The sequence below is a fragment of the Chiloscyllium plagiosum genome, unplaced genomic scaffold (genome assembly GCF_037043375.1).
Source record: "Chiloscyllium plagiosum isolate Xiang-an unplaced genomic scaffold, Cpla_swu_hap1 HiC_scaffold_6, whole genome shotgun sequence".
Lineage (NCBI taxonomy): Eukaryota > Metazoa > Chordata > Chondrichthyes > Orectolobiformes > Hemiscylliidae > Chiloscyllium > Chiloscyllium plagiosum.
Genome location: NW_028270144.1, coordinates 128788144 through 128813238, shown reverse-complemented (window position 1 = coordinate 128813238; position 25095 = coordinate 128788144). Strand labels below are relative to the sequence as shown.

The 25095-nt window shown below is 44.8% G+C and overlaps 1 protein-coding gene across 5 annotated transcripts in view; it reads left to right on the top strand.

Annotated features, from left to right (window-relative positions):
• Positions 1-1015: 1015 nt before the first annotated feature.
• Positions 1016-25095, top strand: part of folr (folate receptor) — a 36384-nt gene continuing 12304 nt past the window's right edge. The window contains exons 1-4 of one of the 5 annotated variants that reach the window (XM_043692519.2): positions 1016-1071; positions 16226-16355; positions 19641-19829; positions 24744-24879. In XM_043692519.2, the coding sequence (XP_043548454.1) occupies positions 16230-16355; positions 19641-19829; positions 24744-24879 (451 nt within the window). In that variant the 5' untranslated portion in view covers positions 1016-1071; positions 16226-16229. Of the gene's footprint in view, positions 1072-3793; positions 3811-8317; positions 8857-10177; positions 10303-16225; positions 16356-19640; positions 19830-24743; positions 24880-25095 lie in introns of those variants that run through there. The other 4 variants (XM_087988455.1, XM_043692518.2, XM_043692520.2 and 1 more) reach the window with 4 other exon arrangements.

Genomic DNA, 25095 nt, shown 5'->3' with positions numbered 1-25095 from the left:
GCCTGTGGTGTTCCCTGACTGGATGGTAAAAAGCTGCGGGCCTAAACTGGGTAGCGCTGACTTAGTGTTCAGATGGGAAAGTAGCCACAGACTGGTAAACTGTGTGATGTGGTGTTTAAACTGCAATGTGGGTGAAAGATGGGATTATCTGTCTGAGGGTGTATTGGCCATGTAGATGCACAGCTAAGATGGTACAGCTGCAAGGGATATTGGTATTAATGTGGATGTCTCCTGAGTGGCACATTATTCTGGGAATGGCATGTGGTAAAATGGAGCTGGAATTAGATGCCGTGGTCCGGTATATGTATTTGTTGCAGTAAGTTTGTTAACATACAGTGAGAGAGCTCGCGAGACCCTGTGGCAAAAAGCCCTCCGTGATACATAATGCATCCCAGATATCCAAAAAGTAAGGTTCGGGCTGATGTAAAACAGCATTTTGAAAAATTCAAGATAATCAGGCAGGGTCAATCTGGTTTTGTGAAAGGGGGAACCAGGTTTAACCAATCTATTGGGTTTTTTGAGCTACTAATATCTTACATGTTGTGGATAAAGGGGATCTGGTGGATGCCCTCTACTTAGGATATGCAGAAGGCATAAGGTGACAAATTATACGTTATTGTGGAATGCAAAAGCTCATGGTGTAGGGGGTAGAGTATTGCCATTGACTGGCTAATAGGAAACACAGAGGGGGTGGATATGGGGCATTCTCAGGTTGGCCAAATGTAATCAGTGCAACAAGAGAGCAGCGCTGCCCATCAATATTCCCTCAATTTATACCAATGATGTAGATACTGACAAGAAACGGGATTGCAGGAATAATAAGCTAAAACAAATTCTCACTGAAAGCAAAGAACGGTGACAGAAAGAGTCAATCAACGCCCTTACCCCGAGACCAGCCCAAGGTTAATGTGGGAGAAACGCGCCAGAGCCCTGGCCATGAGACACAGCGCGCGCATGCGGACAAGGGGAGGGGGCCGGTAGGGGCTCCACGTGGGTCGAGGAGGAGGAGGACAGGGAAGGAGGGCGCACGCGCAATCCGCTGCAGAGTGCGCCGCGTGCAGCCGGTTACAGGTGAGAGGGGAATGGAGGGGAGTGCGCGTGTGTGACAGGTCTGACCCCTCAGCCCTGGGACAGTGTCAGGTAACCCCACCCCCCCCAGCCTCGGGCAGTGTCAGGTAACCCTATCCCCCGCACTCCCCTCCAGCCCGGGCAGTGTCTAGTAACCCCATCCCGCCCGGGCAGTGTCTACTAACCCCATTCCCCCCCTCTCAGCCCCGGGCAGTGTCTAGTAACCCCATGCCGCCCGGGCAGTGTCTACTAACCCCATTCCCCCCCTCTCAGCCCCGGGCAGTGTTTAGTAACCCCATCCCGCCCCCTCCAGCCCGGGCAGTGTCTAGTAACCCCATCCCGCCCGGGCAGTGTCTACTAACCCCATTCCCCCCCTCTCAGCCCCGGGCAGTGTCTAGTAACCCCATCCCGCCCGGGCAGTGTCTACTAACCCCATTCCCCCCCTCTCAGCCCTGGGCAGTGTCTAGTAACCCCATTCCCCCCCTCTCAGCCCCGGGCAGTGTTTAGTAACCCCATCCCGCCCCCTCCAGCCCGGGCAGTGTCTAGTAACCCCATCCCGCCCGGGCAGTGTCTACTAACCCCATTCCCCCCCTCTCAGCCCCGGGCAGTGTTTAGTAACCCCATCCCGCCCCCTCCAGCCTGGGCAGTGTCTAGTAACCCCATGCCGCCCGGGCAGTGTCTAGTAACCCCATTCCAACCTCTCAGCCCCGGGCAGTGTCTAGTAACCCCATTCCCCCCCCCCCCCCCTCTCAGCCCCGGGCAGTGTCTAGTAACCCCATCCCGCCCCCTCCAGCCCGGACAGTGTCTAGTAACCCCATTCCCCCCCTCTCAGCCCCGGTCAGTGTCTCGTAACCCCATTCCCCCCCTCTCAGTCCCGGGCAGTGTCTAGTAACCCCATTCCCGCCCGGGCAGTGTTTAGTAAACCCATTCCCCCCCTCTCAGCCCCGGGCAGTGTTTAGTAAACCCATTCCCCCCCTCTCAGCCCCGGGCAGTGTCTAGTAACCCCATTCCCCCCCTCTCAGCCCCGGGCAGTGTCTAGTAACCCCATTCCCCCCCTCTCAGCCCCGGGCAGTGTCTAGTAACCCCATTCCCCCACTCTCAGCCCCGGGCAGTGTCTAGTAACCCCATCCCGCCCCCTCCAGCCTGGGCAATGTCTAGTAACCCCATCCCGCCCCCTCCAGCCCGGGCAGTGTCTAGTAACCCCATTCCCCCCCTCTCAGCCCTGGGCAGTGTCTAGTAACCCCATTCCCCCCCTCTCAGCCCTGGGCAGTGTCTAGTAACCCCATTCCCCCCCTCTCAGCCCCGGGCAGTGTCTAGTAACCCCATCCCGCCCCCTCCAGCCCGGGCAGTGTCTAGTAACCCCATCCCGCCCCCTCCAGCCCGGGCAGTGTCTAGTAACCCCATTCCCCCCCTCTCAGCCCTGGGCAGTGTCTAGTAACCCCATTCCCCCCCTCTCAGCCCTGGGCAGTGTCTAGTAACCCCATTCCCCCCCCTCTCAGCCCCGGGCAGTGTCTAGTAACCCCATTCCCCCACTCTCAGCCCCGGGCAGTGTCTAGTAACCCCATCCCGCCCCCTCCAGCCCGGGCAGTGTCTAGTAACCCCATTCCCCCCCTCTCAGCCCCGGGCAGTGTCTAGTAACCCCCATTTCCCCCCCCCCCCCAGGCAATGTCTAGTAACCCCATTCACCACCACCCCCCCCCTCAGCCCCGGGGCTATGTCTAGTAATTCCATCCCCCCCTCAGCCCCGGGGCAGTGTCTAGTAATTCCATCCCCCCTCAGACCAGTGGTCACTCGAGGCACAGGGAGTGACCCACGGACATGAGCGCCTTTAGAGTGTGGCTTTGGGAGAGAGTCTCCCTGGGCAGCTCCCCCCCCCCCCCCCCAAGGCTGGCTCTGAAGTGATTGCTTGTGAATGACTGAAAGGTCAGTAGATTTCTGATGGAGTTTGAGAATGGAGAGGGCTGTGTAGGGGAGATAGGGAGCTGGGTGTGAGGCTGGGGTGGCTTAGAAGGGAGGGTACTCGGTGAGTTTGTGGTGGCAGTAGGTGGTCAGAGTTTGGTTTCCATCCCTCTCTCCGTTAATCCATATTTCACTGCATTTCCTACTTAAATGAGTCATACAGATGTGCCACTGTTAGAATTTGCCACATTGAGTCTGAGTCATCATTGGTTTGGTAATTCTGTACTGTCCTGCGTGACATTTCCCGAGTTTTAAAACAAAAAAACCCCCTGAAAAAAGTCCTTGCGAAGGTTTGTTTGTGTCGAGTGCTGATGATGTGACTGGCTTCTGCCTTTCCAAATAAATGTTCTGGCTCTGTGGTCAGTCAATTATTCAATCTGTTGAAGATCGGTGAGCTGAGTAGAGCCCAGGCTTCACGCCAGACTCCAGCCTGTACTAAAAGAGTGCAGAGTCAGAGGGGACATTTTAAAAGTAAAACTATATGCTGGAGATTAATCTTTTCAAACTGAGTGTTTTACTTGAGAATTTGCTTAACTTTACATTAAACTGCTTAAAATGATTCTTGAGCATCAGGAAGGGTTGTAGATCAAGGCCAATAAGTCCTGTAAACCAATCTTGTCCCTCAATTAATTAGTTAATATCATTGGAAACAGATGATCCAACTGTTTTCATACTGTAGTTTGTGGGGCTTGCTTTGTGTAGATTGGCTGTTGCGTTTCCTAACCAGCGAGAACTCCAGAAGCCCTTCCAAAGCGATTTGCAGCGTTCTCTGGAAGACAGCATGTAGTTTGCATTTTTTATTTTGCATGTTTTGAGGGAGCCTGTTAACAGTGAAGTTTGATATTTTGGAATACATTTTGGCTGATTTTGAGTTAGTTGTAACAACGGAGAGGAAGCCTATGATTCTCTACATGCTGGAGAATGGATGTCTCGCTCCTCGGGTGTCCTGCATATACTTGGTGGGGTGGTGGGAGGCATGCATGTAAATTTCTGATACCTTGGGCTATGTATGAGATGGCAGAGTGCCATCTGCACATGATGGGGAGATAAGGTGTGTTTGGCACATGTGGAAGAAACAAATATCTGAATAACAGCAAAAAAGTTAAATTTGAAGCTTTATTTTCTTTTTTTGTGCATGAAATACATTTGTATTTTTAACTAACATTGTCTTGCAATTCACATGGATAAAGATTGGCGGATTCATACTCTTAAAATGTTTGTTGTATTTGCACCTATGGTGACCAGAACTTCAAATGGAAGGGTGTATAAAAGAGCAAATATCGCATACGTCGTTGTTTGCTCATAAACAGCAGAAAGATTGGCAATGTAACTTTGCTAACTTGATTCTCATCTAATCGTTCTCCCTTGCTTTCCCTCCCTTGCTTTCCTTCTCATGTAGCCCACCTCACTCCAATCAATTCAATTCAGAAGGCAACTCGTAGATATGTTTGGAACGGTTTTTGTATTGCTGACATTTTTGTTTGAATGTGACTTAGTCGAATGAGTGGGTTCTGCTGACCTTGCTTTTTGAGTTTTTCATTCTCTATTTGAATTGCTGTGCTTTAGCTGGGTGACAATTATAAACAAAACCCAAAAGAGGATAAATTACATACAACTTCATTGGTCACTGAGGGGGCAGTTCAATCACATTGCTGTGGGCCTGGAGTCACATGTAGATTAGACAGGGTAAAGGTGGTAGGTTTTTCTTCGCTAGGACATTAGTGAGCCAGACAGATTTTTCTCACAATTGACAATGGTTTCCTGGTCATCATTTGACTCTCCATTCCACATTTGTTTAATTGAATACAAATTCCAACCTCGGTCCCCAGAACATAACTTGGATATTGGCGTTAAGAGCTTAGAGAGAATACCACCAAGCCTTCATCACATCACCTCATATTGCAAATGTATTTATCTTTTAAATTTTGGACTCGGACTTAAAATATGAACTCTTTGTCTCTCCATAAATGTTGCCAGACCTACTGAGTTTCTCCATCATTTGGTTTTTCTTTCAGGTCTTCAGCATCCTCAGTAGAGTCATAGAATTCTACAGCATGGAGACAGGCCATTTGACCCAAACTGGTCCAAGCTGACCAAAATGTACATCCACACCAATATGGAGGAAACTGCATGATATATCAAGTGTGCTCTCACCAATGTAACTCGAGCACAAACTCATTATTGCTGTTCTCCAAGCCCCTTGCAGCAAAGGCCAACATGTTTTTTTTGTCTTTCAAATTGTCCTATAAAACACAAGTTCCAGGATTTGTCATTGTGATTGCTAACCTAATCAGTACAATGTAATTATTCATCAGGTCTTTGTATCTAAGTGGCAGGCATGCTGAAGGTGTTTGGTTGGAAGTACTCATAGAGTCGTATAGTCATAGAGATGTACAGCATGGAAACAGACCCTTCGGTCCAACCCGTCCATGCCGACCAGATATCCCAACCCAATCTAGTCCCACCTGCCAGCACCTGGCCCATATCTCTTAAAACCTTTCCTATTCATATACCCACCCAATTGCCTCAAGTGTTGCAATTGCACCAGCCTCTACCACTTCCTCTGGCAGTTCATTCCATACCCGTACCACCCTCTGTGTGAAAAAGTTGCCCCTTGGGTCTCTTTTATATCTTTCCCCTCTCACCCTAAACCTATGCCCTCTAGTTCTGGACTACCCGACCCCAGGGAAAAGACTTTGCCTATTTACCCTATCCATACCCCTCATAATTTTATAAACCTCTATAAGGTAACCCCTCAGCCTCCGATGCTCCAGGGAAAACAGCCCCAGCCTGTTCAGCCTCTCCCTACAGCTCAAATCCTCCAACCCTGGCAACATCCTTGTAAATCTTTTCTGAACCCTTTCAAGTTTCACTACATCTTTCCAATAGGAAGGAGACCAGAATTGCATGCAATACTCCAACAGTGGCCTAACCAATGTCCTGTACAGCTGCAACATGACCTCCCAACTCCTGTACTCAGTACTCTGACCAATAAAGGAAAGCATACCAGACGCCCGCCTTCACTATCCTATCTACCTGCGACTCCACTTTCAAGGAGCTATGGACCTGCACTCCAAGGTCTCTTTGTTCAGCTACACTCCATAGGACCTTACCATTCAATGTATAAGTCCTGCTACAATTTGCTTTCCCAAAAATGCAGCACCTCGTCTGTTAGCTTGTGGTCTGTAATTTCCCCTTGTATTGCATCATCTGTGTCTCAGGTTTTTCTTTTCTTTACTGACTCTCTCCCTATTTCCTCTCAGTTAGTCCCCTTCGCTATATCTAGACCTATTGTCCTCATCGTTTTCACTCTCAGATTACATGCAATTTGTTTGGCTTCTAGCCTCACTCTCCTGTATTTCCTTCTTATCCAACAGCCACAATTTCCTGTCTGGTCTCTGATTAGACATGATCACTCACGCTCTGACTGTCACTCTCGCTCTGGCTTTCTCATGCTCTTTCTCTGTGCTGTGGTAGCCCTGTGAGATTATAGGGTGTCAGCAGAGCAGTTTCTGAGATGAGGGCATTCAGTTGTGTTGGGTGGAGAGTACATAGGAGTTCAAGCTGATTCACTAATCCCCTTTTTAATGAAAGGAAATCTGCCATCTTGACCTGGTCTGCCCTACCTGTTGCTCTAGACCCACAGCAATGTGGTTGATTCTTAACTGCCCTCTTGGCAGTTAAAGCCAGAGGATAAATGCTGACCTGGTCAGTGACACCCATGTCCCATGAATGAATAAAAAAAGAATTGGGAAGCTTTGAAAGGAATACAGGGGTCCATAATCTGGGGTCACACTGCTAAAGGTCATGTGTGGGTGGGTCTCCACCATCACTTTCTCCAAGGCCATTCCACATCCAGTTATAGTGGTATACCACAAGTTTCGGTGTTGGGTCCACAGCTGTTCGTCATTTTTATAAATGACATGGATGAGGGCATGGAAGGATGGGTTTGTACATTTGCAAACGACACTAAGGTCGGTGGAGTTGTGGATAGTGACGAAGGATGTTGTAGGTTACAGAGAGACATCGATAAGCTGCAGAGCTGGGCTGAGAGGTGGCAAATGGAGTTTAATGCGGACAAGTGTGAGGTGATTCAGTTTGGTCGGAGTAACCTGAATGCAAAGTCCTGGGCTAATGGTAAGGTTCTTGGTAGTGTAGATGAGCAGAGAGATCTCGGTGTTCATGTACAGAGATCCTTGAAAGTTGCCACCCAGGTTGACAAGGTTGTTAAGAAGGCATACAGTGTTTTAGCTTTTATTAATAGAGGGATCGAGTTCCAGAACGAGGAGGTTATGCTACAGCTGTACAAAACTCTGTTGCGGCCGCACTTGGAGTATTGTGTACAGTTCTGGTCACCGCATTATAAAAAGGATGTGGAAGCTTTGGAAAGGCTGCAGAGGAGATTTACTGGGATGTTGCCTGGTTTGGAGGGAAGGTCTTACAAGGAGAGGCTGAGGGACTTGAGGCTGTTTTTATGTGAGAGAAGAAGGTTGAGAGGTGACTTAATAGTGACATATAAGGTAATCAGAGGGTGAGATAGGGTGGACAGGGAGAGCCTTTTTCCAAGTATGGGGACGGCAAACACGAGGGATCATAGTTTTAAATTGAGGGGTGATAGATATAGGACAGATGTCAGAGGTAGTTTCTTTACTCAGAGTAGTAAGGGTATGGAATGCTTTGCCTGCAACGGTAGTAGATTCACCAATTTTAAGTACATTTAAGTTGTCATTGGACAAGCATATGGACGTACATGGAATTGTGTAGGCTAGATGGGCTTCAGATTGGTTCCAGAGGTCGGTACTACGTCGAGGGCCGAAGGGCCTGTACTGCGCTGTAATTTTCTATCCAATGTTCAGGATGGTGAGAAATGAGAGTGAGCTAAATAACTTTTGCAGATGGGTTGGCATGAAGAAAATGGGTAGAATGATTGTTTCCCATGCTGTAAACACTCAACAGTTGAAGGTATGGGTGCATGGTAAGTGATGGAAATTGAAGGTGCATGAGATGAGTCTGAATTGGAAGACAGTTATTACCTTAGAGGGCTTTACTGTCTGTGCCTTTCTATCGTGGAAATTGTGCTGCGCACTAACCTTTAGCAACTTATGCGCTATAACACCAGAGTCCCTCTGCACATTGGAATTCTGTAGTTCTGTTTGTGATAATACTCTTTTTTTTTAAAATTCTTCCTGTCAAAGTGAATAAAACTATGCAAGAAACCAAGTACCCTGTCTTTCCCGATTTCATTCTCCCCAAATTGACCGTGCCACCTAGATGGCTGGTGCCCTAAATTTGGGAAATCTCTTTTGAGATCCTTCTGTCCTTTAAGTGACTTTAAACCTTCCTGTTTTGATTAAGCCTTCAGTCATCTACCCTAATGTCTCTAGTGTAATTCAAAGTTTTTTTTCAATTCAGTTTGTTTTCTGACAAACTGTGATAATTTATTTTTGTTTGATAATATTCGAGTGAAGGAACTATAATATTGGTCCTATATAAATGACTTTTTAAAGAGGGAGTGTGTTATGGATTTAAAATAATTTCAGTGTTCAGTAAATGTACTCTATTTTCCAGATTTTAGAGGAGGCTGAGATTTTGAACTTAACTGTATGTTAAATTACACGTTAATGGCATTTGTACTTTGTAACTCGGGTGAAAGTTGTGAGTGATTGGAATAAACCTTGTGTTGAGATAAACTTTCAAGAAATGTTGATACCAGGGAGGAGTATCGGAACAAACTGAGACAGTGTTGTAGAGTTCAGCGACAGAACACTTGTTCACGGCTGCTCGAGACAGGAACTTGATTCAAAACCTTAGAAGGGATTGAAGGAATTGGTAGGTCTGTTTGAATGTTTTCAACTGTACTACTTTTAATCCTGTTGGCTTATTTTTTGTTAAACCACTGACAACTTGTCTTTCAGTTTTGCTCAAAATACATGTCTCTGACCAAGTCTTCACTTTACTCTGCAACAGAGCTACTGTCCTGTCTTTGTTCTGTGAAATGTCAAAAAGTTTTGAAGAGGAATCTTTACTCTGTATCTAACCCCAAGCTGTCACTGCCCTGGGAGTGTTTGATGGGGACAGTGTTGAGGGAACTTTATTCTGGATCTAACCCATGCTATCCCTGTGCTGGGAGAGGGAGATGGGGACGGAGAGGATGGAGCTCCCTATCCAACACCATGTTGTGCATAATACTGTTTCCTTAAAGTTGAAACTTTCTTCTAACAATATGTCACCTTGATTCACAGCAAAAATCCTCAATTCTTAAACTTCGAGGACAGAGTCCTGAGTTTCTTATTGACTTCTGACTCTGTTCCAATATTTCTTTGTAAGTAGAGTTGGCTGAAACTCAGACTTTCTTCTGCCCAAGGTCGTTTGCTGAGCAGACAAACCATAAAGGCAACAATCAGATGATTAACTTTAGCAAACAAAACCTGAAATTATAATGTACAAAAGAGTGAATCAAACCATGAATCAGCAGAATTGTACGAATGGCTTATCAGCATCTGGTAGTATCAAGATAGATTACAGTATATATTCATGGTATGGCCTGACGCCATTCAGTCCATCATATCTGTATAGTGTAATCCCACTGTTCAATGCTGAGTTTTTAGACTGGTTGGTTTTTGATATTTAAGATGTTATCAATACTGGAATACACATTTTCTGCCTCTATCAAAACACTTAACAAAATGGTGAGACTACATCTGGAGTACTGTGTACTGTATTGATGACCCAGTTAAGGAAATCTAAATGCATTACAGTTCAGAGAAGGTTTGCTGACCAATACCGTAAGGGATGTGAATGTTCTCAGGACATGGGTTGAAATCCCATCATAGCAGATGGTGAAATTTGAATTCAATAAAAATCTGGAATTTAAATATAAAAGCTACCCTTATAGTGACCATCCAACCACTGTCAATTGTTGTAAAAACCCATCTGGTTCATGAATGTCTTTTAGGGAAAGTCTTTACCTGTCCCGCTGATATACAGCAATGTGGTTTGAATCTTAGGGTGGTGATAGGTATTGGTCGAGCCAGCGATACCATGTCCCGTGAACACAAATAATTTAGATTGCTGTTTAAGATAAAGATTAGGACAATATTTTTCTCATGGGCACCTTAATTTTGAACTCCTATTTCTAGACTCTTCCACAAAAGGAATTGTCCTGTCCATGTGCATCATATCAGACCCTAAGGATGGGTGAACCAAAATGGATGGATGGATGAAAGAAAAAAAATTAATCTGCCATCTCCTTATTTTGCATTAATAATTTCCCAGGTACATTCTTTTGAGAACCAAGACTCATTTACTCTGGCCTGAAGAATCTTTTATGTCTGTTTTTATATTTTTATCTAGCTTTTTCTCAATCTAATTTTTCCCTCATTAATCTTTCAGAATTCTTTGCTGTTTTTAAATTCAAACCAATCTTGTGACCTGCCACCTGTCTGCACACAAATATCCATTCATCTTTACAAAGTGATGTACATTTTCTTTAAGTTGATATTATCATTAACTTTTTTAGACACACAATGGCCATCCTTCCCCTAGAATCTTTCTTTCCAACCTATCTTTGCTTATATACTCGGTCCAATCTATACAACTATGGACATAGCCAGGCCACTCAGAACATTTTTGATCAGGCAGCCCACACCATAACTTTGCAATTTGTTTCGGTAAGTGTACAGTGAAAGTTGCCCGGAGTGAGGTAGCTAGGTTGACTACCAAGTTTGAAAACAGACAAAAATTTATTCATGTGATTACACAATGAAACACAAAGAATAGAATAAAGAACTCCTACAGAACTCGATCTATCCAAACTAGACTTAATTTTGCTGTTCCAAATATACACAATAGACCTAATAAGCAATCCCTCTTGAAACCATTCAGTGTATAAGTCCTGCTACGATTTGCTTTCCCAAAATGCAGCACCTCGCATTTATCTGAATTAAATTCCATTGGCCCATCTGGTCAAGATCCTGTTGTAATCTGAGGTAACCCTCCTCGCTGTCCACTACACCTCCAATTTTGGTGTCATCTGCAAACTTACTAACTGTACCTCTTATGCTTGCATCCAAATCATTTATGTAAATGACAAAAAGTAGAGGACCCAGACTGATCCTTGTGGCATTCCACTGATCACAGGCCTCCAGTCTGAAAAACAACCCTCCACCACCACCCTCTGTCTCCTACCTTTGAGCCAGTTCTGTATCCAAATGGCTAGTTCTCCCTGTATTCTGTAAGGTCTAACCTTGCTAATCAGTCTCCCATGTGGAACCTTGTCGAACGCCTTACTGAAGTCCATATAGATCACATCTACCGCTCTACCCTCATTAATCCTCTTTGTTACTTCCTCAGAAATCTCAATCGAGTTTGTGAGACATGATTTCGCACACACAAAGCCATGTTGACTATCCTTGATCAGTACTTGCCTTTCCAAACACATGTACATCCTTTCCCTCGGGATTCCCTTCAACAACTTGCCCACCACCGATGTCAGGCTCGCTGGTCTATAGTTCCCTGGCTTGCCCTTACCACCTTTTTGATTTTGTAAATATATTTATATCCTTACCACCCTTCTTAAACACCATGTTAGCCAACCACCTGTCTTCCAGCACCTCACCTGTGACTAATGATGATACAAATATCTCAGCAAGAGGCTCAGAAATCACTTCTCTAGCTTCCCACAGAGTTCTCGGGTACATGTGATAGGTCCTGGGGATTTATCCACCTTTTTGCGTTTCAAGACATCCAGCACTTTCTCCTCTATAATATGGACATTTTGCAAAATGTCACTATTTTCCTACCGTCTATATCTTTCCTATCCTTTTCCACAGTAAGTACTGATGCAAAATGCTCATTTAGTATCTTCCCCATTTTCTGCGGCTCCACACAAAGGCCACCTTGCTGATCTTTGAGGGACCCTATTCTCTCCCTAGTTACCCTTTTGTCCTTAATGTATTTGTAAAAAGTCTTTGGATTCTCCTTAATTCTATTTGCCAAAGCTATCTCATGTCCCCTTTTTGCCCTCCTGATTTCCCTCTTAAGTATACTCTTACTTCCTTTATACTCTTCTAAGGATTCACTCTATCTATCCTGTCTATACCTGACATATGCTTCCTTCTTTTTCTTAACCAAACCCTCAATTTCTTTAGTCATCCAGCATTCCCTATACCTACCAGCCTTCCCTTTCACCCTGACAGGAATATACTTTCTCTGGATTCTTGTTAGCTCATTTCTGAAGGCTTTCCATTTTCCAACCGTCCCTTTACCTGCGAACATCTGCCTCCAATCAGCTTTCAAAAGTTCTTGCCTAATACCGTCAAAATTGGCCTTTCTCCAATTTAGAACTTCAACTTTCAGATCTGGTCTATCCTTTTCCATCACTATTTTAAGTCTAATAGAATTATGGTAGCTGGCCCCAAAGTGTTCCCCCACTAATACCTCAGTCACCTGCCCTGCCTTATTTCCCAAGAGTAGGTCAAGTTTTGCACCTTCTCTAGTAGGTACATCCATATATTGAATCAGAAAATTGTCTTGTACACACTTAACAGATTCCTCTCCATCTAAACCTTTAACACTATGGCAGTCCAAGTCTATGTTTGGAAAGTTAAAATCCCCAATCATAACTACCCTATTATCCTTACAGATAGCTGAGATCTCCTTACAAGTTTGTTTCTCAATTTCCCTCTGACTATTGGGGGGTCTATAATACAATCCCAATAATGTGATCATCCCTTTCTTATTTCTCAGTTCCACCCAACTAACCTCCCTGGATGTATTTCTGGGAATATCCTCCCTCAGCACAGCTGTAATGCTATCCCTTATCAAAAATGCCACTCCCCCTCCTCTCTTGCCTCCCTTTTTATCCTTCATGTAACATTTGTACCCTGGAACATTAAGCTGCCAGTCCTGCCCATCCCTGAGCCATGTTTCTGTAATTGCTATGATATCCCATTCCCATGTTCCTAACCATGCCCTGAGTTCATCTGCCTTCCCTGTTAGGCCCCTTGCATTGAAATAAATGCAGTATAATTTATTAGTCCTAACTTGGCCCTGACTGTTTGACTCGCTTCTGTTCTCAACTGTACCAGTCTCAAATTGATCTCTTTCCTCACTATCTCCATGGGTCCCCATCCCCCCCACCTTACTAGTTTAAATCTTCCTGAGCAGTTCTAGCAAATTTCCCTGCCAGTATATTAGCCCCATTCCAATTCAGGTGCAATCCGTCCTTCTTGTAGAGGTCACTTCTACCCCAAAAGAGATTCCAATCATCCAAAAACGTGAATCCTTCTCCTATACGCAGGCTCCTCAGCCATGCATTCATCTGCTCTATCCTCCTATTCCTGCCCTCACCAGCTCGTAGCACTGGGAGTAATCCAGATATTACTACTCATGAGGATCTCCCTTTTTAAATTTCTGCCTAACTCTCTGTAATCTCCCTCCAGAATCTCAACCTTTTCCCTTCCAATGTCATTGGTTCCAATGTAGACAATGACCTCCTGCTGGCCCCTCTCCCCCATGAGAACATTCTGCACCCTCTCTGAGCCATCCTTGATCCTGGCACCAGGGAAGCAACAGAAACGTCTGCTGGCCACAGAAACATCTGTCTCGACCTCGGACTAGAGAATCCCCTAACACAATTGATCTCTTGGAACCCGACGTACCCCTCGTTACATTAGAGCCAGTCTCAATACCAGAAACATGGCTGTTCGTGCTACATTCCCCTGAGAATCCATCACCCCCTACATTTTCTGCAACAGCATACCTGTTTGAAATGGGTATATCCACAAAAGACTCCTGCACTAGCTGCCTACCTCTCTTACCCTTCCTGGAGTTAACCCATCAATGTGATTGTATCTGAGACTTTCCCCTCTTCCTATAACTGCCATCCATCACATACTGTTGCTATTGCAAATTCCTCATTGCTTCTAACTGTCTCTCCAACCGATCCATTCAATCTGATAAGATTTGCAGCCAACAGCATTTATGGCAGATATAATCCGCAGTAATCCTTAAACTCTCTTTAAACTCCCACATCCGACAAGAAGTTCAACCTAGATAAATGCGAAGTGATGCATTTTGGAACTCAAATGCTGAATATAGGATTAAAGACAGGATTCTTGGCAGTGTGGAGGAACAGCGGGATCTGGGTGTGCAAGTACATAGATCCCTCAAAGTTGCCACCCAAGTGGATAGGCTTGTTAAGAAAGCATATGGTGTTTTGGCTTTCATCAACAGGGGGATAGAGTTTAAGAGCCGTGAGGTTATGCTGCAGCTGTCCAAGTCCCTGGTGAGGCCACACTTAGAATATTGTGACTGGTTCTGGTCGGAACTGAAGAAGGGCTCATGCCCGAAATGTCGATTCTCCTGCTTCTTGGATGCTGCCTGACCTGCAGCGCTTTTCTAGCAACACATTTTCAGCTCCAGTTCTGGTCGCCCTACTATAGGAAAGATACAGTGGCTTTGGAGAGGGTGCAAAGAAGGTTTATCAGGATGTTGCCTGGACTGGAGGGCTTGCCTTATGAAGAAAGTTTGAAAAGGCTCGGACTTTTCTCTCTGGAGAGAAGGAGGAAAAGAGGAGACCTGATCGAGGTGCACAAAATAATGAGAGGAATAGCCAGAGACTTTTCCCCAGGGCAGGATTGACTGGTACAAGAAGTCATAGTTTGAAGATGTTAGGAGGAAGCTATAAAGGAGACGTCAGAGGTAGGTTTTTTACAGAGTTGTGAATGCATGGAATGCGTTACCAGCGGTGGTGGTGAAAGCAGAGTCATTGGGGACATTTAAGTGTCTGCTGGACATGCACATGGATAACAGTGAGTTGAGGGGTACGTAGTTTGTTACTATATTTTACATTAGGATTAAATCTCGGCACAACATCGTGGGCCAAAGGGCCTGTTCTGTGCTGTACTTTTCTATGTTCTAAGTACACATTACTCGAGGGCGGCACGGTGGCACAGTGGTTAGTACTGCTGCCTCACAGCGCCAGAAACCCGGGTTCAATTCCCGCCTCAGACGACTGACTGTGTGGAGTTTGCACATTCTCCCCGTGTCTGCATGGGTTTCCTCCGGGTGCTCCGGTTTCCTCCCACAGTCCAAAGATGTGCAGGTCAGGTGAATTGGCCATGCTAAATTGTCCGTAGTGTTAGGTAAGGGGTAAATGTAGGGGTATGGGTGGTTTGCGCTTCGGCGGGTCGGTGTGGACTTGTTGGGCCTAAGGGTCTGTTTCCACACTGTAAAGTAATCTAATCTAATCTACTAAAGGCCATATTTGCTCCTTCACAATCTGCAGACCCAGAAAATAACACCGTCTTATTCCTCTACAAACACTGCCCCAGGTTAAATTCCTAGTTATGGCTTATATTTTAAATTTAATCAAGAGACATATCTCCAAAAACATAATCAAGAAAGAACCCATTCTACTCACTACTGCAGATTCTCTGTAGGCCACACTTAAGACAATAATTAACTTACCTGATTCTGTGCTGTGAACTTCACCCAACAGTTTCTCCAAGATCAGTTGTGAATTTGACTGTTTGTTAATTTTCCCAGATGCACTCTGATGTCCAGCGATACATTACTTCAAACAGCAGAGGTAGTAACTGTGCAGGCTCTCGCTCTCGCTCTCTCCACACAGTGACCTCACCATTTACAACTACTGTTGTTTGGACTGTTTTGGAACTTTGGGAAAAAAATGCAACACCATATAAAACAGTCATTGCTGCTCCTGGAATTCAAGGAAATCACCTCCACCTAAAATAACTCAAAAAAGGAGCAGCTGTTACAGCCAGAAATCTTTCCCGTCCTCTATCTTGGATTACATCTTGACCTTTAACACTTGGGTCTTCTCTCACTTTTGTACTAATATTGTCCTTATTTAAAATCACCATTCTTGATGACAAACTTAGTAAGTCGGGAGAACATAAAGTTGTAAAGGAATAGTCTAGAGACATAACCACGATGCCACTACCTCCCCTCATTATGTCACAAGTACTGTGTAAATACAAGTTGGCACTACTGCCTGACCAGCTGAGAGTTACCTGGCATGTTTTCTGGTTTTCAGATTTCCAGCTTCCAAAATATTTTGCTGTTATTGTAGGATTTATCATTAATTCATCTGGCTTGGAGGGCAGAAGGGCCTGTTCCTGTGTTGTTCTTTGTTCTTTTTCATTTGCTTCTCCTACGTTCCATATCTTTGCAGGAGGATGCTGGCTGTGTTTGTTCTGGGGCTGACTCTGTCAGTGACAGCTGCCGAGGATATTCTCAATATTTGTATGAGTGCAAAACACCACAAGGAAAAGCCAGGATTTGAGGGAAGTCTCTACAAACAGGTAACAGCAAGGCATGAGGACTGGCTAGTATCTGCTTTTCCAGCCTCCCCAGCCCCCAAATGTCTGAGGTCTGGCAAGACTGATGCTGATAGGAGACAGTCACTGGTTTCAAAGAGTGACATTGTAGGCATGTGAGGTCTCGCTGTCTGTTCTTCAATTCCCTCTCCCTGAAAAGCAATTTGTATTTAAACAGCACTCCTTATAAAGAGTCCTTCCTCCACCAATGCTCAGAAGCAACAGTGTTTGCCATCTACAAGATGCACTGCAGAGGTTCACCAAGGCTCCCCTGACAGCATCTTCCAAATTCTGGATTAGTGGTGCTGGAAGAGCACAGCAGTTCAGGCAGCATCCAAGGCAGGCGAAATCGACATTTCGGGCAAAAGCCCTTCAGGAATAAAGGCAGTGAGCCTGAAGCGTGGAAAGATAAGCTAGAGGAGGGTGGGGATGGGAAGTAAGTAGCATAGAGTACAATGGGTGAATGGGGGAGGGGATGAAGGTGATAGGTCAGGGAGGAGAGGGTGGAGTGGATAGGTGGAAAAGGAGATGGGCAGGTAGGACAAGTCTGGACAAGTCATGGGGACAGTACTGAGCTGGAAGTTTGGAACTAGGGTGAGGTGGGGGAAGGGGAAATGAGGAAACTGTCGAAGTCCACATTGATGCCCTGGGGTTGAAGTGTTCCGAGGCGGAAGATGAGGCGTTCTTCCTCCAGGCGTCTGGTGAGGGAGCGGCGGTGAAGGAGGCCCAGGACCTCCATGTCCTCGGCAGAGTGGGAGGGGGAGTTGAAATGTTGGGCCACGGGGTGGCGTGGTTGATTGGTGCGGGTGTCCCGGAGATGTTCCCTAAAGCTCTCTGCTAGGAGGCGCCCAGTCTCCCAATGTAGAGGAGACCGCTTTGGGAGCAACGGATACAATAAATGATATTAGTGGATGTGCAGGTAAAACTTTGGATGTGGAAGGCTACTTTGGGGCCTTGGATAGAGGTGAGGGAGGAGGTGTGGGCGCAGGTTTTACAGTTCCTGCGATGGCAGGGGAAAGTGCCAGGATGGGAGGGTGGGTTGTAGGGGGGCGTGGACCTGACCAGGTAGTCACAGAGGGAACGGTCTTTGCGGAAGGCGGAAAGGGGTGGGGAGGGAAATATATCCCTGGTGGTGGGGTCTTTTTGGAGGTGGTGGAAATGTCGGCGGATAATTTGGTTTATGCGAAGGTTCCGTCTTCACTCATGACCGTTTCCATCTCGAAGGACAAGGACAGCAGATATGTGGGAACACTGCCCCCTGCAAGTTCTCCACCCAGCCACTCACCATCCTGCCTTGGAAATATATTGCTGTTCCTGCAGTGTCACTAGATCAAAATCTTGAAACTGTCTCCCTGACAGGATTGTGGGTCAATTTACAGCACAATTAGATCTGGGATTCAGGGAGAACTAGCCATTTAGATACAGAACTGGCTCAAAGGCCACAGGATGGTGGTGGAGGGTTGCTTTTCAGACTGGAGGCCTGTGACCAGTGGAGTGCCACAAGGATCAGTGCTGGGTCCACTACTTTTCATCATTTACATAAATGATTTGGATGTGAACATAAGAGGTACAGTTAGTAAGTTTGCAGATGACACCAAAATTGGAGGTGTAGTGGACAGCAAAGGAGGTTACCTCAGATTACAATGTGATCTTGATCAGATGGGCGAATGGGCTGAGGAGTGGCAAATGGAGTTTAATTTAGATAACTGCGAGGTGCTGCATTTTGGGAAAGCAAATCTTAGCAGGACTTATACACTTAATGGTAAGATCCTGGGGAGTGCTGCTGAACAAAGAGATCTTGGAGTGCAGGTTCATAACTCCTTGAAAGTAGAGTCGCAGGTAGATAGGATAGTGAAGAAGGCGTTTGGTATGCTTTCCTTTATTGGTCAGAGTAGTGAGTGCAGGAGTTGGGAGGTCATGTTGCGGCTGTACAGGACATTGGTTAGACCACTTTTGGAATACTGCATGCAGTTCTGGTCTCCTTCCTATCAGGACAATGTTGTGAAAGGGTTCAGAAAAGATTTACAAGGATGTTGCTAGGGTTGGAGGATTTGAGCTATTGGGAGCAGCACTGTTCCTGGGGCCAGCAACAGCTGAATATGAACACGGAATGAATACATCTGTCAGTTTCGCACTCCAATCCAGTCCCCTCCCTTTCCTCATTCCCCACACCAGGAATGCCCCCCTCCCTGCCCACTACATACCCATCAACCGCCCACACCATTATCGGTGCAACATGTTTATTCAACATTTTTTTTAAATCTTTCCTATAGCTTCTTCACTATCTCTCCTCTCATTTGAATCTGCACTTGGCCCTTTGTTTTTCTGTTTACATGTTTTAACGAGCTGATAAGGGAGATCTTGATGTCAGCATATTTAGTTGATAGGGCAGTGAAGCTGATTTACTGTCATCAGCTTTTGCAAACTGGTGGGTAATAAGCGTCAAGACCAGGTTCTGTGTGCAGATTGGACTGACCTTGAATTTGCTTGCTCCTTTGTATCTGGGAACAGCGGGTTGATAATACACCAAACAGAGAAGTACCACTTTCAGGAGCTCTTTGGATAATCCAGGAAGTAACTTTAAAAACTGTTTTTTTGCAACATGTTTTAACTGATATTTCTCTGGCACATTGTGGGCCCTCTGTTTCCTAGCTGCTGACCTGGTGTGGGGGTTGTTGGGTAAATAAAACTGCCAAAGTTTCATTTGGTTTACTTCCATTTTCCTGGTATACCACAATTAATGAGAGATGGGTGTCGTGATAATGATCCTGGACCTGTCTTTTAATTGCCTTTTGATGTACTCAATATCTGAGTCATCTGGGCTAGAGAATTTCCCTCACTCTCTGAGAGAAAGAATTCCTCCTCAGCACTATACAATTAGGGGAGCCCTATACTCTGATACTGTGTCCTTGTATTCTAAGCCCTCCTGCCAGGGTGATTTGGTGTCTCAGCACTGGCCCTGACAATCCTTCGAAGACTGTTACACATGGCTTTAGGGAAGGAAATCTGTAGTTCATGCCTGGTTTGGCCTCCATGTGTCTCCATACCCAAACAAGTTGGTGGCTCTTAATGGCCCCAGCAAACCATTCAGTTCAAGGGTCATTAGGGATGGCCTTGTCAGTGACACCCTAGTCTCTAAGGAGCAATAGAAAAAAGTCCCTGGTCTTCAAATTAGTGGTTGTGGGATCTTTTACATGTTCAGTTATACATTTGTGATGTGTAACTTGCATACCCCTATTGCTAACGCTTGATTCTTTTCAACATGTGCAGTGTGAACCTTGGAAGGATAATGCTTGTTGTAGAGCCAACACCACCTTCGAGGCACACAATGACCAGTCCCATCTCTACAACTTCAACTGGAATCACTGTGGCATAATGACTGAAAAATGCAAGAGGCACTTTATCCAGGACACCTGTTTATATGAATGCTCCCCTAACCTGGGTCCCTGGATTGTGACGGTGAGCAGCGTTGTCCTTTGAGATGCACTTCACACTTGTTCAGAAGTCAAATAAATGAGTTTTGTGAAGAGAGCTCTGTCAAATTGTGTTGTGTCCTGAGAGTGTTGGATTGGGGACAGTGAGAGAGCTTTACTCTGCATCTAACCTTGTGCTCTCCTTCTGCTGGGGATATTTGATTGGGGCTGTGTAGAGGAGGCTTTACTCTTATGTCTAGCTTTATGTTGATCTGTAATTGTTTGAACAGTGTTATAAACTTATCTGCTTTGAATTGTTCCCAGATGGATATTGATGATTTGTGGCTTCTACCTATTGATCTTATTGTTACTGATATTCAATACAGGGACTCTGGATAGCATCCCAAACTCAGGGCCAGAAGCTCTGGATTGAAGTCCCAACCCAGGATCTTTTGGCCAAGAAACTTGTGTCCATGACCTGGATAATCAGCCTGGCATTTCATTCAGTACTTCCCACTGCACTCAAAGGGACAAAATGGTGTGTGACAGTACACCCAAAAAAAAAACCTGGATATTTAGCTATAAGCTGCAGTTACAATCCAATTGCAGTGGGTAGTACAGTGGCTGAGTGATTAGCACTGCAGCTTCACGGTGTCAGGGAGCCGAATTCAATTCCACTTTTAGGCGACTGTCTGCGTGAATTTTGCACATTCTCTGTGTCTACGTGGGGTTTCTCTGGCTGCTCCGCTTTCCTCTCTTAGTCCAAAGGTGTGCGCGTTAGGTGGATTGGCCATGCTAAATGCAGGGTTACAGGCATATGGTGGAATGCTCTTTGGAGGGTCCGAACAGACTTGATGGGCCAAATGGTTGCTGTCTTTGTACCGTAAGGATTCTATGATTCTATCCTGACCAGAATGTCCAAATGTATATAGCTATCAGGCTAGAAACTGATCTTTTTTTTAAAGTAGATACAATAAGAGTCCCAGGGTCCTAGGGAGATTGTTGAAGATGCAGCACTAAATTTTACTACATGATTTGGAACAATTACACAATCTGCAACATATACTGTTCACTTCTTTTTCCCAGCGTAGATGTGGTAGGTATGGGTAGTCAACTGTGATCAAGCACCCCATAGCAACATCAAACGGCATGGATTCCTCAGTAGCTACTACCAAATATTAATAACACAGGTTATCAAATCACAATAAACACAATAAGGGATTCCAGTTGTTCTCGTCTGCTGATTTAGCCTTAAAGCTTCTGCTCTAATGTTTTATCTGCTTCCATTCTGGTCAGTTACCCTCTTTGTCTGGATCTACACTCCCCTAATCTCTGAAAGCGCACTGCAGTGCTCACTCGCAAGTGTGACTCCGGCTGTTCTCCGAAAGCTGGCCTCGCCTAACCAGTCCTGTCCCTGGCTTTGCTCAGAGTTTCAATCAATCTTACTCCATTGCATCAAGCAAATAATGCTTGTGAGCTATTGAACAGTCATTGTCTCACCTGCAATGAAGTGATAATGCTCACAGACTTCCTCTGAGCTCCTCAGTGTAAACCAGTGACCTTCCCATTTTGGTGACCACCACCCCCCCCACTTCAGTACTTAGCTACCTACTCACTCCTAGTGCCTGTCCCTGAGTTCTGACAACAGTCATTCAACTCCTCATGAAGACCCCACTCACAACACATGTTGATTTAATTCCTTCCCAGCAGTGGACCTAACAAAAATGTGGAACCTATATCTCTCCCTATCTCTTATTTCTTTTCCTCGTCCCACTCGCCACTAGTAACTTTTGCGTTTCTATTCAGTAATCGCTGAAGTCTCCTGAATAACCAAATGAAAACCTCAAAAATAAGACTCCCTCCTCTGGTTGGATAAAATTGAATGTTGCTACTTAAACAACTCTTGGGAATTCTGTTCCAAAAATAGAATTGCTGCTTTGGCCAGTACAAAATAAAAGGATTTCATCTCACAGTCAAGGTTGGATTACAAAGAGCAAATTTCAGGAATGTGCAAGTTATCTAAGAAGGTTGACTAAGACAGTTTATTGGAATAACAAAATATTGTCCTTTGATTTGGAGATGTCGGTGTTGGACTGGGGTGTACAAAGTTAAAAATCACACAACACCTGGTTATAGTCCAACAGGTTTAATTGGAAGCAGACTAGCTTTTGAAGCGTCGCTCCTTCATCAGGTAATAGTGGAGGGCTCAATCCTAAATAAATCCTTAATAAATTCTGTGTAAGGATTGAGCCCTCCTCTATCACCTGATGAAGGAGCGATGCTCCGAAAGCTAGTGTGCTTCCAGTTAAACCTGTTGGACTATAACCTGGTGCTGTGTGATTTTTAACTATTGTCCTTTGGACTGTGTGGCCATTACCACATGTTTGCAAGATTATGGCACGCAAACTGTCTTTACAATGTCTGTATCTTGTCCTGTGATATGAGTCATGGACGCGGTGTCATGATCACTGAGTAACATCCCACTGGAGTGGTGAGCAAGCTGTGTTATCTCAGGTTCACAGTGACTGTCAATCTGTCCCTTGTGCAGGGTCTGATACATATGTAGGGAAAACAGCTGCAACCAAGGGTGAACTTAGGAAACACACATAAACATCAAGTTGTTGGTCCATAAGGTCTATTTTCTCAACATCTTGTATGACTGAAACATGGGCAATTTAAGCTCAGTGGTTTCCATCTTTGCAATCTATGGCATACTAGGTGGATATAGTTATGATTGAGTGGTATCTTTAAAATAGGTTGTTAAAACTTTTCCACAAACATGGGGGATTTATCTAAGAATGCATCCTGGAAAGGACATGACTGTTGATAGCTTGATGTCAAGCGTGAAGGGGCTGTTCGTAGAATCATACAGATCCTTCAGTCCAATCAATCTGTGCCAAACATAATCCCAAATGAAACTAGTCCCAACTGCCTTAATCTGGCCCACATCCCCCCCCAAACGTTTCCTATTCATGTACTTACCTACAAGTCGTTTAAACACTAACTGCTCACATCTACCACGCCCCTCAGGAAGTTCATTGCACATGCGAACCACCCTCTGTGCAAAAAATATTTGTGCCTTGTGTCTTTTTTTTTAAATCTTTCTCCTCCCACCTTAAAAATATGCTGTCTTTTCTTGAAATTTGCCATTCTAGGGAAAAGACACCTACCATTAACCCTATGTCATGATTGTATGAACCTGTATAAGGTCAGCTCTCAACCTCCTACGCTCCAATGAGAAAAGTCTCAGCCTATCCAGCCTTTCTTTATAACTCAAACCTTTCTTACCTGTCAAATTCTGGTAAATTTCTTCTGAACCCTCTCCACATTAACACTGGTTCAGTTGAAGAAAAGTCTAAGCACCAATTGAGTTAAGGAAGACTTACATTGCAGGATCTGCCAAGCTGATCCCTGCTATTTCTGAAAAGAAAAACCTCTCCATCAGTCCAGGGTGACATCTATTTGTTAATTTGAAAGTATGTTGGAAGGAGCATCTGAAGATTGTATTTCCTGAGCTAACTGTATCTGCCAAGACTTCAAAAAACAACCATGCGTGAATAGTGAATTGACCACATGTGCCAGGAAATCACAGCAAGAGACTCTAGAACAATAAATCATTTTGCCTTCAAGAATAACCTGTTGAAAATACGAACAGGAGTAGACCATCCCACTGAACCTGCCATGCCATTCAATATGATCGTGGCTTTTCAATCACTACAATACCTTTTACCCCCACCATATTCCTGTAAGCCTGTAGCCAAAGTGATGTTTTATAGCTGTATACTGACAGTGTATGTTAACCAATTATTGCATTTTTATTAAATAATTTTGATAAATGATTTTTCTTAATAAGAAACCTAACTGAGAGATCTTTTGTTTAAACCTGATATCAATGAAGAATTTAGCTAATGACCTTGCGAATTCTTGGTAAAGTATTTTAGTTTTGTGGTGTGGTCTGTAGAACAATGGGACAAAAGTGATCAGTGCTCTCCTCCTCTAATAAAATTAGAATTTCCCCAGGTCAGTCACTTTTGAACTAACAGCTCCTCCAGGTTTGACAGCAAGCTATCAGTAGTTATGTGCTTTCCAGGATGCCTGATTATGTAAATCTCCAATGTTCTTGATGAACCTAAAGACACCACTCCAGGTATGGCTACAAAATTTGAAATAAGTTCCATCTTCCACAGTGCTTCAAAACTACAGTCCTCTACCAACAGTAAACATAAAGCTTCTTCCTAATAATATCATAGCAGAACAAAATTTCAAATGTAGCAATCCTATCAAAAACAGAGCTCTCCGGTTTATTGGCACTTCATAAATTGAGGCAGCTTCATTAGCTCTGGCACTCCTGCAGAATGGAAACATAGAAAATGGGAGCAGGGATAGACCATTCAGCCCTTCAAGTCTGCGCCACCATTCAGTATGATCATAGCTGATTATGCAACTCACTATCATCTTCCTGCTTCTCCCCATACGCTTTGATCCCTTTAGCTCCAAGTGCTATGTCTTACTCCTCCTTGAAAATATTCAATGTTTTGGTCAGAGTTGTTTTCTGTACAGAAAATTCCACAGGTTCCCCACTCTCTGGGTGAACACATTTCTCCTCATCTCAGTCCTAAACGATCTACCGCTTGTCCTTACACCATGGTCCCCCTGGTCTACAGTCATCAGGAGCATCCTTCTTGCATTTACCCTGATTAGTCCTGTTAGAATTACACATTTCTATAAGATTCCACCCCCCACTTCATTCTTCTAAACTCCAGTGCATATAATCCTAACTGATGATTATATGTCTTGCCATCCCAGGAATTATCCAGAAACTGGGGCCAACCCTGATATTCTATTTCTTCCCATTGATGGATTTGTTTGATTTTCTTTTGTAGGACGGTGCCACCCACCCCATCCTTTGTGGCACACTGTTTTTATCAAATGACTGTCATTTGGCTGCTTGTCTCTGCAGGTTGATCAGTCTTGGAGGAAAGAACGTATTATGCACGTCCCAATCTGCAAGACTGACTGTGAAGACTGGTGGAAGGACTGTCAGGATGATCACACGTGCAAGAGTAACTGGCACAAAGGATGGGACTGGAGCACAGGTGAGTGTCTCCTGCTCTCTGGCTCCTAGGCATTTCGTGCCTGCTGCAGTTAGCTGTGTGTTTACTACTTGGGGAAAATAAGAACATCAGGAGCTGAGGCTTGAAGAGACCATTTGGCCCTTTCAACCTGTTCCAACATGCAAGAAGATTGTGACAAATCATCAGGACTAGAACAACTGGTGTCCTCATTAGGAGGTGTTGAACAATTAGGATTGG